We start from the raw sequence: 13,301 nt of genomic DNA on the forward strand, positions 1-13,301 counted from the left end.
ATTGCGTTCAGGGTTGCGTCTCGCATTTTTGGCCGCAGAGAGCGGATTTGACGATTCCGTAAATTAAAGTACTGTACCTCAATGGAAAATAATACTGAGGTATTTGAAGGCACCACTTTATTGACCTCATGTACGATCAAAATATTCGAAAACGTTAAGTGACCGTTAAGTTTATAAAGGCATATCAGTGTTGTAACCCTAACTATTGAACTGTGGTGCCTGTGGTTGTATAAAGAAAACTTTTGTGCGAGGGGAAAAAAAAAACGTTTCCTGACACTTCCGGGTCGTGTGACGTTGTGACGCCTTCACGGGAGGAAAAGGGGGAGGAGGAAAATGCACAACTGTAATTTCTGCTTTGTGGACCAACCCGGTCCGTTACAGCCCACTTTTCTTTTCCCCCCCCAACCCTTTCGTGCCGGAGGAAGAACTCATGACACACTCACACGCAGACACACCCACATACTGAAATAAAAAGTTGAGTCCAAGTGTAGCGCTGTAGTTGCAGGCGAGCATGGCCGGCGGTTCGGTGTCGGAGTGCAAGGAGTACTTGTTCAAGGTGCTGGTGATCGGGGAGCTGGGCGTGGGCAAGACGAGCATCATCAAGCGGTATGTGCACCAGCTCTTCTCCCAGCACTACCGAGCCACCATCGGCGTAGACTTCGCCCTCAAGGTCCTCAACTGGGACAGCAAGACGCTCGTCCGACTGCAGCTCTGGGACATCGCAGGTAAAACACACACGCATGGACATCGACCTCCCCCCGGAAAAAAGTCATGTTTTGTCTTTTAAAAATTCAGAAACTTTCCCACTCTGTTCATTGCAGCTCATAATTGCCCATGGAATGTAGGTCACGTTGTTGTTATTATCCACTCAACCACAAGAGCCGGCCCACCTTCATGGGGCCCGAGGCACATTTTTCGATTTATTTCATTCCCCTGGTTCTTCCAAAAATATTGATTACTGGTCATTCAGACACCTGTACACGAAATAAACCATATTATTATTTGCGATACAATAACTCGCAACAGTTCCACATACGTCCATATTTTGGAGCAGATCAATATTTATCCAAGAACATGACAAAAACATTTTTGGGAATGAAACACGATCCTACTCATCATAGATGTTATTGAATGTATTAATGCGTAGAGATTGTTAGTTAGTTTGTCTTGTTTAAATTGGCTGTAACAAATATTGCTCTGATCGACCAATCAGAGGATGGAGAAATGCTGATCAGCTTGCTGGCCCTGTGAGGATGAATTTGAGCTCCTCCCCCAATTTTACGTTCGATACTCTCTTGGTACCGTTACTGTGTCGTAAGTGCGTGGGCCAGCACGAGTGATTATGAAGGTCTCTGGGCAGATAAGATGAACATAGCAATGTGCTGAAATCTGATTGGACAAAAAAAAATGAATAAAAAAATCCAACATCTACAAACACGACTGGACGCGGTGTTTGCCAACCTTTATTGAGTCAAGGCACATATTCTAGATTAGAAATAAATCCACCATTCTACCATTCTAGCAGCCAGACAGAAACTGAGCTGCATTGTGTGTGTTTACAGATTTTTTTTGTCCCTTACCTAACATGCTCAGTTCCACTAAGTTACAAGAACACCACTTATTTTATTTGTATAAATGTGAACTGGGTATTCATATTAAGAACTACACTGATAATGTGATGGATTACGGCACGGTGGGTGTATGGTTAGCATATCCGCCTCATAGTCCAGAGGTGCAGGGTTTGATTCCGGCTCTGGCATTCCTGTGTGGAGTTTGCATGTTCTCCCCGTGCCTGCGTGGGTTTTCTCCGGGTACTCCGCTTTCCTCCCACATTCCAAAAAAAAAATCAATCCATTTGACACAGTTGATGTGATGAGTCGTTCATTTCTGTTCATGACCTGATAAATACCTTACCAAATTATTTTCAACACAGCGCGATATTGATTTTTGTGAGCTCATTCCGTGGGTTGTGCAGTCAACGTTTGCCTTGCAGTCAGTTGTTTTAATTTAGCTGCTTCACCCATTGCCGTGGCAACTAATATCCTAACATTCGCCAGATGAAACAAAGCAGAAAATTCTGCTAAATTGTGGGCCATGCTACATTGACGCATTAACTCAAAATTGAAACGGTAACGGGGTTTTCCCGGGCTCAAAACTGCGCTATAGCGGCATCACACCGTAATTCTAAATTGAAGTCATGACTTCTGTAGTCTCTAGCTGTCCATGTGTCGCATCATCCCATGACGGAGCACAAAGGAACGTTGTTATTTAATATTCAGACGCTCTGTAACGACTTTGAAGTTATGAATGTCTTGAATGAATTCAGTCGGACAGACCGTGATAAAGGCCAATTGATCTCGAGCAATGCGGAGCAGGAGGGTGGCAAGTGGAGAGTTGCAAGTCGTTGCTTGCTAACTAAATAAATAGACAAGCAAAAATATTTATTTTTAACCTCCCCTTCCCTTCGAAATAGTCTTGTGTTGCTTTCGTCATGCTGTTCCTTTTCTTAATGACGGACTTGCTGCAGGGCAGGGTGAAACTTAAATGAGTAAGAACATGGCGTAAAAGTGTATAAAGAGCAAGTTAAGTCCCGCTATCGGGCTATTTGAGGAGAGGAGGTCTTAACACGCGCGCTCATCCTCCGTCTTAATGGTCATCACACGTTGGAAGGAATGATAGTAATCAGCCTGAAGCCTTGAAATGTCAAGCCCCCTTTTTACCCTAAATTGATACTCTCGCTTGGATAGAATTGCTATTTGCTCCGTCAAAGCAGACAAAATGGTTGGCGTCAATTCAAATACATGTGTCATACCGTAAAGTACACCTGGGAAATGTTTCTCTTCACGTTCTGATTTTTATGCTATTCTGGTGAAGAGTGTTTATAGCTCGCATGCCTTAAAAGTGTTGTTAGCACTGATGCTACTGCTAGGTGATCCAGGGTTGCCATTATGTTAAGACCGACTCATTCCATATTGTCGCTTCAAATCCAGTCCCCAGTTGTCAGTTTGCCCTTCATCTCGCCTCAAGGGCGACATGTACACCGAGTGCGATCACAGAAGTTCCTCGTATTACGTGACGTCAGGTCAGTTGACGGTAAGCGTGGAACAGGACCACGCTAGCGGTTAGCGTGCCGTTGCTCAATGCTCAGCTAATCTGCAGTAAGATCACATCGTGGTCATGTGCCTACAACTGCCTCCATGACTACAATCTCTATCTGACTAATTACAGCGGGTGGTCATGGCTACGTTTATTTTTCAAAATAAAATCTCCTGAAAGCCACCAATACAGACTAAGCCTGGTTTCCTTTGACATCTGTAAAAAGATGCTGCAGATGTACGACCGGCGTGTGGTGGCCCTCATTAATGCAGTTGTGTGATCGTGAAGCAGCGTCAAAAGCCTCTCGGCCGGCTAACATGAGGTGGAAGGCGGGCTCTGTCATGGGCACAGAGTTGGGCAGCCTTACATCTGTGACAGAAGCCGCACAAGCTTCTGTCCATTGAGGGCAAATGGGCAGCATCCGCTGCACAGCACCATCTCCCGGCAGAGGGGCAACTGCCCTTCTGCATTGACAAGCTGAGGAAATCCTCCCCCCCCCATACCATGCAGCTTTTTAATTTTACCCTAGGAGAGAAACACAATCGAATTCCCTAAAGTCCTTTTTCCAAAGGAATTGTGACTTATTTTATTTCATGATATGAAAAGAAAGATAAAAGGGGAAAAAAAGACTTGTATGGATATGTTTAATAATTATCTAGCTTTCTAGCTCATAGCGCTCAGGACTGCTTTAGCAATGGGACTTTCTTTAACCAATCAGATTTCACAAATGTCCTCCAAAAGATTAAGGTAGACAAGTGCTAACTGTCTGAAGGTCTGAATACCAAATGCACCACCCATGTCTGGACTGTTGCATGAAGGCATCCGAGGGATTGCACTTCTACCGCCGCTGCTGCTGCTGCTGCTGCTGCTGCTGCTGTTGCTATACTGCTGCGTCTAGCTTGGACAGTTTCTATGGCAACATGCGCACCCACTCAGTGGCAACGCGCACCGGCGTAGAGCAACTATGGATAATGATGACATCGTCTCGCTTTCTCCCACGCACCAAAAAATAAAATAAAAGGGCCCCGTTAGTTGAGTATTAATGATGTTGGCGACATGTGACCGGCTGTATACGTGTCATTTGTCGTCTAATGTGGTGTGTGTAGTGTGTGTGTGCGCAGTGCTGATGCGCTCACACTGTCTTTAGTCCATTCCTGTGCTAATTGGGTTAGTGGCATATGACACTCGTTAACGCTTTTTAGCTGGTCTAACTTTAGTTATTTGGTACAAACAACGCACTGGCTGTTTACAAATTAGAATAGCATTTGGTGGAGCGCAGACTTTGGTTGGACTGTTAACAAAACTTATTTTTTTTAAAATTGTGTGTCCAAATGGTAGCCAACAGGCTAATTCCTGAATGATTGACTAAAACAAAACGAGATGGCTAGATGTCTAACTAGCTGTCCAACTAGCAAACTAACTAGATAGCTAGCAACCGATGGATTTGCGATAGCTAGCTAGATACCTTTGTAACTGATTTTGAATTCAGAGCTTGGTCATGGCACAAATGAAACTTGTAAGTCAACACACACGTTGGAACGTCATCGACACATTTGTTTATTGAAATAAAACCGTCGTCATGGGCACACCCGTACAAGTGGTTATGCTTCCTGTATTTTATTGTGATGAAACGTTTGTGACTTGTGCCGTGTCAATACCTCATATAAGTCATTAGCCCGTAACGGCTGGCACTCGTGCTTGTACGCCACCGTGTCGATATAATCGCTCGATGCGAGTCTTCAGAGACGTTTACCCTGGAGGAGGACCACTCCGACTGGCTGATGGCCTCGCTCTGATATTGATCGAGTTGTGAACGACTGCGCGTGTCACAAAATCAAAGTGGGTAACCATTGAGGTTACTCGCATTTAGTTACTGCTGGTTTTCGAATGCTATGCTTTCTTCAAGAAAATATACGGATTTGGTGCATTAATTGAAAAGAAATATTGGACGTTCTGTCCATTTGGTGTATGAGATCTGGAATCAGCTCTTTACGCTACTGTGTCGTGTCTCTTGTGCATTCACCTGGGGTTACGTGAGCTAAAATTAGCCTGCCAATTATGAGCAATTAGCATCAGGCCTTTAAGGCCCCACAGTGGATTCACTCCCAAACACCCTGTTCTGCGTCACACCACTTTAACCACTCGCCGGCATGGCCGCTGAGTACCTACACTCAAGTGGAAGTTGATTCGTCACTTCCATGACGTCAATTGTCGTTAAAATTTTCTGCTCGTGGTCTTAAAAGTAAAATTAAAAGTGGTCTTAAAAGTTAGAAGTACCAGGAACTAAACTGAGGCTCAGAGGGCATCGAGCCTTTTCTGTTGCTGGTCCCTCTCTCTGGAATGACCTCCCACTGAACATTCGGCAAGCCTCCTCGCTGCCCATCTTCAAAACCCTCCTCAAAACTCACTTGTATTCTTTGGCATTCGACTCAGCATGACTTAGATTTGTTCTTGGTTTTACTGTTTGGTGCTTTCTACCGCCTTTATTACCGATTTGTCTTACTGTTTATTGTGCATGTTAAATTGCTCCATGTACAGCACTTTGTATGCAGCGATGGCTGTTTGAAAGTGCTCTATAAATACTGTTGACTTGATTTGACTTGACTTAAAAGTTGACATTAGCATCCTATTGTGCTAGTAAAAAAAATGAGTTATTGTCAAGCCCTGGGCCCAACCTTTATAAATGTGTATGTACCTAGAAAAAGTTGTCTAGGACCATTTATTTCCATTACGTGTTCAAAAGTTGTTGTTTTTTTTTTAAACATTTTAGCCACGTCCCTTTTGAGGCGTCTTGTATGCGCTAATTCCATTGTGATGTATCACCTCAGATGTTCTCACAGACAGCCCATAAGGAGAGAAAAGGCTTATTATGATGGCAGATTACTTCTCTGCACGGATTAGGCCCCTGGCATATGAAGGAAAGTGGGTCGTGGTTTTTTTTTGGGTGGGGGGGGGCAAGGGAGAGAAATTGTTGAGGGTTTGAAGCCAATTATTGGAGTTCCTCAACATCCCTCTGAATTCCAGGTCAGGAGCGGTTCGGGAACATGACGCGGGTGTACTACAAGGAGGCGGTAGGGGCCTTCGTGGTTTTCGACGTGACCAGGGGTTCCACGTTCGAGGCCGTGTCCAAGTGGAAGCACGACCTAGACAGCAAGGTGAAGCTGGCCAACGGCAGCCCCATCCCCTCGGTACTGCTGGCCAACAAGTGTGACCAGAAGAAGGAGGGTTTTAAAGACACGACGCTCATGGATAACTTCTGCAAGGAGACGGGCTTCCTGGGCTGGTTCGAGACATCCGCCAAGGTGAGGCATACATCAAGACACCTCTTTCCCACAATTTAATACGCTCACTCCATTTCAGGCAATTCTACGCTTTCACTTCTGTCAGAACTATGACTGTGTCATTTCCATAAAGGCATGATCGTGCTTTGCTTGAGTTTGGTGGGAAAGCACCTGAGAGCCCCGACCTCAATTTTATCAGAGACCTTTGGCAGAAAATAGCGGTGCGGGCCACTTGTTTAGACGCCGTGAGCATAAGTCTCAACACTTTGGCCTCTTCGAAGTATCTTGTCGCCAGATTGAAATTCGTTTTTGTTCTTCAAGTGACGAATGCACTTCCTCTCACAAGTCCTCCCGGAGGGGAAGCCAAGCCTGCTTCTTCTTTCAGTCTGGCGCAATCATGGTGGTTACGACTGCGCTCTGTCTTTGGTTCAACACAGGCGTTTTCAAACCACTTCAAGATGTTTTTGCGCCTGCCTTGGCTGCTGTGATATCACATGACAGCGATTGAGGGATGCTGCAGTCCACACAGCTAACAGGGTTAGAGGTTAACTGAGAGATAATCGTGTTGCAGTGTTGCGGTCAAGATGTCACAGGTTACCAAGTTTATGATCTGCACACTTTTTTTTTTTTTTTTTTTTTTTAACAGAAAAAAAAAAGACATGGGCTTGTTTGTCTGTTTAAATGCTTTCCGTCCCATATGGACAGCATTAATATTTTGGGAAGCTTTTTTTCTCCATATCATTTTTCTCACAACTATGCCACTACATAATGTTTTTTTTTTTCTCCACTTTTGTCGGGCTTAGTGGTGGTTAGCTCTTTATGGAGTGTCTCATTATACCGCAGATGCACTTTATAGCATTACAAAGCCCGCACATAAAATGGTGGCCAGAGCACAGACAGCAATGTTGTTGTGATATCTCGCTAGCTAGCTAGCTAGCTGATTGTTAAACGTATTAATGTGTGCAAAGTGTAATCGACATTTTTTTTGCTTCTCGAACGTGCTTGGTCTTATCGGCCAATCAGAGGACAGAAAAATGCTGACGTCATCACAGGTGAGCTCGTAGGCCGTGTCAGGATGAATTAGAAATCTCATTGGATAAATAAACAGTGCCTGCATATAAATAAATAACAATCTCAAATCCTCATACACATACTGGAAGCAGTAGAGCCGAGAGAAATGTGACGAAAGGATGAAGACAATTGGCTGCTGGGGAAAAAAAAATCATCCAATTTCATGCAAACAAATCGAAAACAAAATGGAAGCAGTATGCAATTTCACAACAAATTACACAACAGTATAATAAAAGACCCAGTATGGTTTGCTACTTTCTTAATGCATGGTTCAGTGTCCCGCCACTTCCTCATCTTGTACACACACACACACACATACACAGCCTTAACTCGACGTCATGTGAACAGAGAATGGTGCAGCGCGGGCGTGACGGGCCAGTTGGTGTTGGTGCGTGACACGGCGACCAATCACTTTGACTGGAATGGCGATACGTCCGTCTGCTGCCTGTCATGAGGGGAAGTGAGCGAAGCACTCAAGTCAGGAGATTGCACTGCTTTACCCAAGCAAAAAAAAAAAAAAAAAAGTTGATCATATGACCAGAGTCACATGCTTTGCATTGATCACGACTGCGAGCTTTGAACAGCAGATCGGACTCGAGTCACAAGTTTTCATTCATAAACAATAATTGACTTGTGTTTGTGTATCTGTATTATTTATTTATTGTTTTAAAAGATGCACCGTTCTGGAACGGGGGCAGGGGAAAAGCCATTCATATTCATTACTTCTTTAATCTACAGTGTGACAGCTTCTGGCTTGCAGTGTGAAGGACAAAAAAAAAAGTGTCTGTTTTCACTTTGTCTCTGATGGCCTCTGGCTGCCTGCTAAAATCATTTGCCAGCTGTTGCCCAAACATATCACTTCATTATCGAAAGATGTGTTCACTGGACTAACGGAACAATATTGCCGTCTGGCACGTCGGGGGGCTTCCTTGACAAATAATAAATTGTTCACATTTGTCAACGTGATATGGTCATTAGTAACCTTGCAGTGCACAATTGCCCACTCTTGCTGTGATTCAGACTTTCTTGTCATTCCCTTTTTCTTTATATAACAATTGAAACTGTACGAATGGCTATTGACTTTGTTCCTTCCTCCTCCAGGACAACATCAATGTGGACGAGGCGGCCAAATTCCTGGTGGAGAACATCTTGGCAAACGACAAGGGCTTGCCGTACGAGGAGAGCAACGGAGACCGCATCAGACTGGACCAGGAGACTGTGGCGGCGGAGAGCAAGCCTGGCTGCTGCTAACATTCGATACGTTCACACTAACAGACACAAAACGCGCCCCTGACGCCGTCGTCCCCTTTAGATGCAAGCCAGGGCGAGAATGTTTTGGGAGGACTGAGGCTTGGTTTCATTTTATACATTTTTTTTTAATAGTAGCTTTCCCGACAGCAACATGTTATCTTGATAGCCTCCAAAAGAGCTTCACAGTCTCTATCATCCACCTTCAAACCACTCTGCGCTTGTTTTATTCCACCACTAAGAATTAATCCCAAACCGTAAATACTTGAGATTGGCCCGTTGTTGGACCTGGACTTTACCCGTCGACAAGGACTGGGGGTATCCAGCTCTCCATCCATGATCTGAACCACTTAATGCGGGTGTACTGGAGCCTATCTCAGCTGACTTTTGGTAGTAGGCGCTGTAAACCCTGAACTGGTTGCCAGCCAATTGCAGGGGTTGTGGCAATTTTTTTTTTTAGTTTATTATTATAATTACGTTAGACAACCTGCACACCCTTGCTGCCTTTTATGTGTGAGACACTTTACTTTTGAGTGCTTGCCACTGTGTATGCAAAAGGGGTATAAAGCCTTTTTCCCCCCTCTTTAAAAAAACAAAACACCCTTGCACTCTTGTTTGTCGCTCTGCCTTCGATTTCACGACTGTGCCATAGTTAAGCATTAACGGTGTTACTGTGCTGTTTGTACATCTGTAAACGTGATTTGTACAGCAGTTCTGACATATTCGGCTGTATTTCCTCAAATAAATGCCTCTGCAATTGAATAAAAAAATCCCCCCCCCCCCCCCCCCGGTGCTTTTTGAGGAAATACAGCTTTGTTTTTATCTTACTCAATAATACATTGTTTTGAACACTTAGGAAGGAACACTCTATTTTAGGAAGCTCAAAGTGGCGATAAAGATGTATCTGATTTGCGATGTGTGTGGTAAAATGCCTCGGTGCTCATCCATTATTTAATGTCTGAGTTAAAAAAAAAACATGATCTCCTGTAAATTGTGCATGAAGAGTCGTTTTACACACGTTTACATGTGAAAATATGGTGAGGAGAATAAACAGTTTTACCGATGCATATTGACTGCTTGGTAAATGTTCTCATGCTGTCTAGATTAAATTGAATTTATCTGTATATAATATTGTATTGTGCGTTGTGGAGATGTGTCGATTCATTGTCAATACAAATGCAGTGTTGATGTTTCGACATCATGATAGTGATTGCGGTGATGAAACTTTAACTTCCAGAAGTTCTTATACATAGATTTCCTTTGCTTGGATTTAAAGGTTAAGTTTGAAAGACGTTTTTAATTGAGGGCATCGATTGTATTATTAGTAGTAGTATTTTTAATTATTTTAATTATAAAAAAATAATGGAATAACATTGGCGTATTTTATTCCTTATGCAAACTTTAGTTTTATGGAACTTTCTATCCATAGCAATACATATTAAAGATTTTTTTTAAACAAATAAATGTACTCGTTTTTTTCGTGGTAAAAAGCCGCCAGACTTCCGCATAGCAACCAGACGTAGAACGCGGCAACACACCAAACATTTCAGCGTGAGACCGGAAGAGGGTACGCTACGCACCTGTGGCATGCCAGCCATTTAGAAGAAAAAAACGCTACTGTTATTACTTTAAAGCTCGTTTCAAGTTTTATGCATTATGTCAACGGCACAAATACAAAATAACGAGTCCACACACAGTAAAGTGTCTTTATCCGACCAGCGCGCTAAGTGAGTTTGGCTTCACGTTGCCCTTAGTTACCGTTAGCTATCTGTCACAAACTAGTCTCAAAATTCAAACTCGTGTTGACTTTAAAAGTCCACTCGGTTCACTTTCTTTCCAGTATTTGAGTAGTCGATGAAGCTCGAGAATTCGTCGATTGCTTTTGAGAAGATGGCGATGTCGAGTCTCAACAACTTGGCATGGTAGAGAGGCAACATTGAAGGACGTATGACGACGAGGGATTTGCCCGACACACAATGTCAAAAGCTCAGTTCAAGAAAAAGGAATCCACTTCCAGCAAAATATCCGACGTGCAGGCAGAGTGAGTTGGTTTTCGTACGATTATGAAGATTTAGCACTTTAGCCAATACAAGCATAAGCTTCCTGCAACATTTAGGACAGTTTACTTCTTTTTTTAAATTATCTAAAAGCACTTCCACACTGGTGCCAAAAACCTTCATATTGTATTTTAATGTGAATTCATCCATTTATTATAGTAGTTGTAGTTTGGTGTAGAACTCTACACTTTATTCCTTTGTGGAATGTGCACATACTAAAACTTACACTTGTATTCTAAAAACATGCACGTTAGCCTCATTGAAGAATCTAAATTGTCTCTAGGTGTGCGAGTGAATGGCTGTTAGTCTAGATGTGATCTGTGATTGTCTAGGGGCCAGTCCAATGTGTACCCTGCCCAAAGTTAGCTGGGTTCGGCTGCAGCTTCCCCAAGACCCTCATTCATACTAGTGCTATAAAACCGAATGAATGGATAGATTTCCCGAGCTGTTTGTGTAGCAAGTGTCTGTCAAATATTCCACTCCCTCACCAGGTTTGCCAACCCAATGAGTACAGCCAAGAGCAAACTACAACTGCTGCTTGCAGCGAGTCTTGACTTGCATCCTCTCCCAATTTCAGAGTATGTTCAGCACCCATCACTTCCACGGATAGCCTGGACGACGTGTGGCCTGAGTGGAATGATGGGGATGTCTACCGGGAGAAATGGGACTCTGGCAAAGTGCCAGAAGATCCAAAGAAGCCTCCCGTTTTAAATGTAAACGATTGTTACACTTAAGCGGAACACAAATCGACATTCGCTACATGTTCCTTTTTTTTTCCTCCCTATTACAGCTTTTCTTTGAGGACCCAGAGGGGAGAATTAGTCTTCCGGCTTCTTTGAACGTGCAGTACTGGAGGCGTCCGACAGAGTTTCTTGTCAGCATGGTGAACCTCAACACATGGATCACAAAATTGCATTTACTCCAACTTTAAATACATAAAGTGTACATGCGGTCCTTCAAAATGTGGTTTCCTGGTCAAAACACCAGAGGTTGCAGATTTTCCCTTGCAGTGAGGTGGTACAGATGCCAATCACTTGAGTGTGAGTTTGGCCACGTCGCCTAATGAGGACAAGTGCCGTACGAAATGAATGAATGGATGGAAATGACTCCTCTTTCCCCAAATAGACGCCTGGCATGCTCCGCACTTGGGCAAACAAACTCTCTCAGCCTCGACGAGAGGAAACATGGGCTTTATGGTTCCACAATGATGTTTTAATTGCGACACTTTTCCCTTCCACATCCCTTCACGCGGGAGTGAGCGATTCTTAGAGGCCTTCGATTTTTTTTTCTTTGAATAAGTCATTACCAGATCGCAATCTGCCTTTTCACTCCTGATGTCAATAGAATTTAATTAAATCCCTCCCAACAGGGAAGCCGAGGCCAAAGGCAAGCGCTTCCCGCCGTCTCCAGTTTGCGCGCAATGGCGTCTCTCTTCATCTCGGATATCTCCAAGCCTGTTTTATCGACGGAAGCGCCGACTCATTTAGGTCATCTCCAGCGCCGGAAACAGAGCCACCCTTGACCCTCGGTTGATCTCTGATGCCATCAGCGAACACAATTGTTAATATTGAATTAGTCATTCTTTGGAGTCTATTAGGGTGCGAGTAGAACGTTCATCGCGGATATGGCAGTCAGGGGAGTATCACGGTGAGGCTAGACCAGCAAAGGCCGCCCCCCCCGGGGAAGTGTTAAGTAGGCCACACATTGGTGTCGACTTTAAAAAGGTTACCTGTGACTGCTGCAAAGTTCTGTGTTGTACCAACACACTGTTTTTCCACCCATGTGTTTTATTTTAGATACCCACAGTTATTGAAAACACAAACAGCTTTGACCTGGTGTCCTCCAACCAACATCTGCTACACAGTGAGGTTCGTGAACCCGAGTCGTTGTTCAATGTCAAGAGTGCCGAATATAGTATGGTGAACTCGGGGAAGTACGATTTTCCGAAGAACGATGGACAAGAATGGTTGTGTCCTTTCCTGATTATGATGTATTTCTGCAAAACGATAAAAGGAGAACCCCCCTTTAGCCGTTTTGCATCCTTGGTCAATAAATAAAATAAATACTGATTTCACGGAAGTCCGAATATTAAAAAGTACAAAAACTCAAAGCTGAATTTTACTGTGACTTGTATCCATTTTGATATTAACTCACAAGCTTCCATTTAGCTTTAGTTAGAGTGAACTTTCAAACCAAAAATGTAAAATTAATGGAATTAATGAGAACTAGCGGGGGGAAAAATTCCCGTCTCCTCGATGTGGGGTGCTTTTTGCTTTTTTTCCAGCCAAATTTTTGAACAGCGGATGCTTTTTTTCTTTTTTTTTAAGCTGGTGCAAGACGTGTACCACAAATCATTCTGATGTGCCAACAGCTAACAATTCTCATAAATATGGAATGGGGGAGCATCATGCTTTGACAAATTTTTTAAGTCATTGCTAAGTCAAGTACATAAACAAGAAAAAGAATTACACTGCCGATAAGTTAGACGTGGATACTCTGCCAGACCTTAATGGCGCACCACTGTGAGCTTTGGATCTGGTGTATAGCG

General features: G+C 43.5%; 2 protein-coding genes across 2 annotated transcripts in view; both read left to right on the forward strand.

Moving 5' to 3' along the window:
* The first annotated feature begins 420 nt into the window (after positions 1 to 420).
* LOC147187806 (ras-related protein Rab-32-like) lies at positions 421 to 9,763 on the forward strand. The gene is made up of 3 exons (XM_086099589.1): positions 421 to 725; positions 6,121 to 6,398; positions 8,550 to 9,763. Exons 1-3 carry the CDS (start codon positions 512 to 514, stop codon positions 8,697 to 8,699), a joined length of 642 nt encoding a protein of 213 aa, XP_085955715.1. The 5' UTR covers positions 421 to 511; the 3' UTR covers positions 8,700 to 9,763.
* Positions 9,764 to 10,672: 909 nt separating this feature from the next.
* The window catches only part of LOC147187807 (androglobin-like), a 29,974-nt gene continuing 27,345 nt past the window's right edge, over positions 10,673 to 13,301 (forward strand). Inside the window, exons 1-4 of the mRNA XM_086100423.1 lie at positions 10,673 to 10,737; positions 11,331 to 11,466; positions 11,544 to 11,636; positions 12,550 to 12,621. Of these exons, the coding sequence (XP_085956549.1) occupies positions 10,673 to 10,737; positions 11,331 to 11,466; positions 11,544 to 11,636; positions 12,550 to 12,621 (366 nt within the window). The remainder of the gene's footprint in view (positions 10,738 to 11,330; positions 11,467 to 11,543; positions 11,637 to 12,549; positions 12,622 to 13,301) is intronic.

The sequence above is a fragment of the Hippocampus guttulatus genome, chromosome 20 (genome assembly GCF_054856545.1).
Source record: "Hippocampus guttulatus isolate MCC_2025c chromosome 20, RoL_Hgut_1.0, whole genome shotgun sequence".
Lineage (NCBI taxonomy): Eukaryota > Metazoa > Chordata > Actinopteri > Syngnathiformes > Syngnathidae > Hippocampus > Hippocampus guttulatus.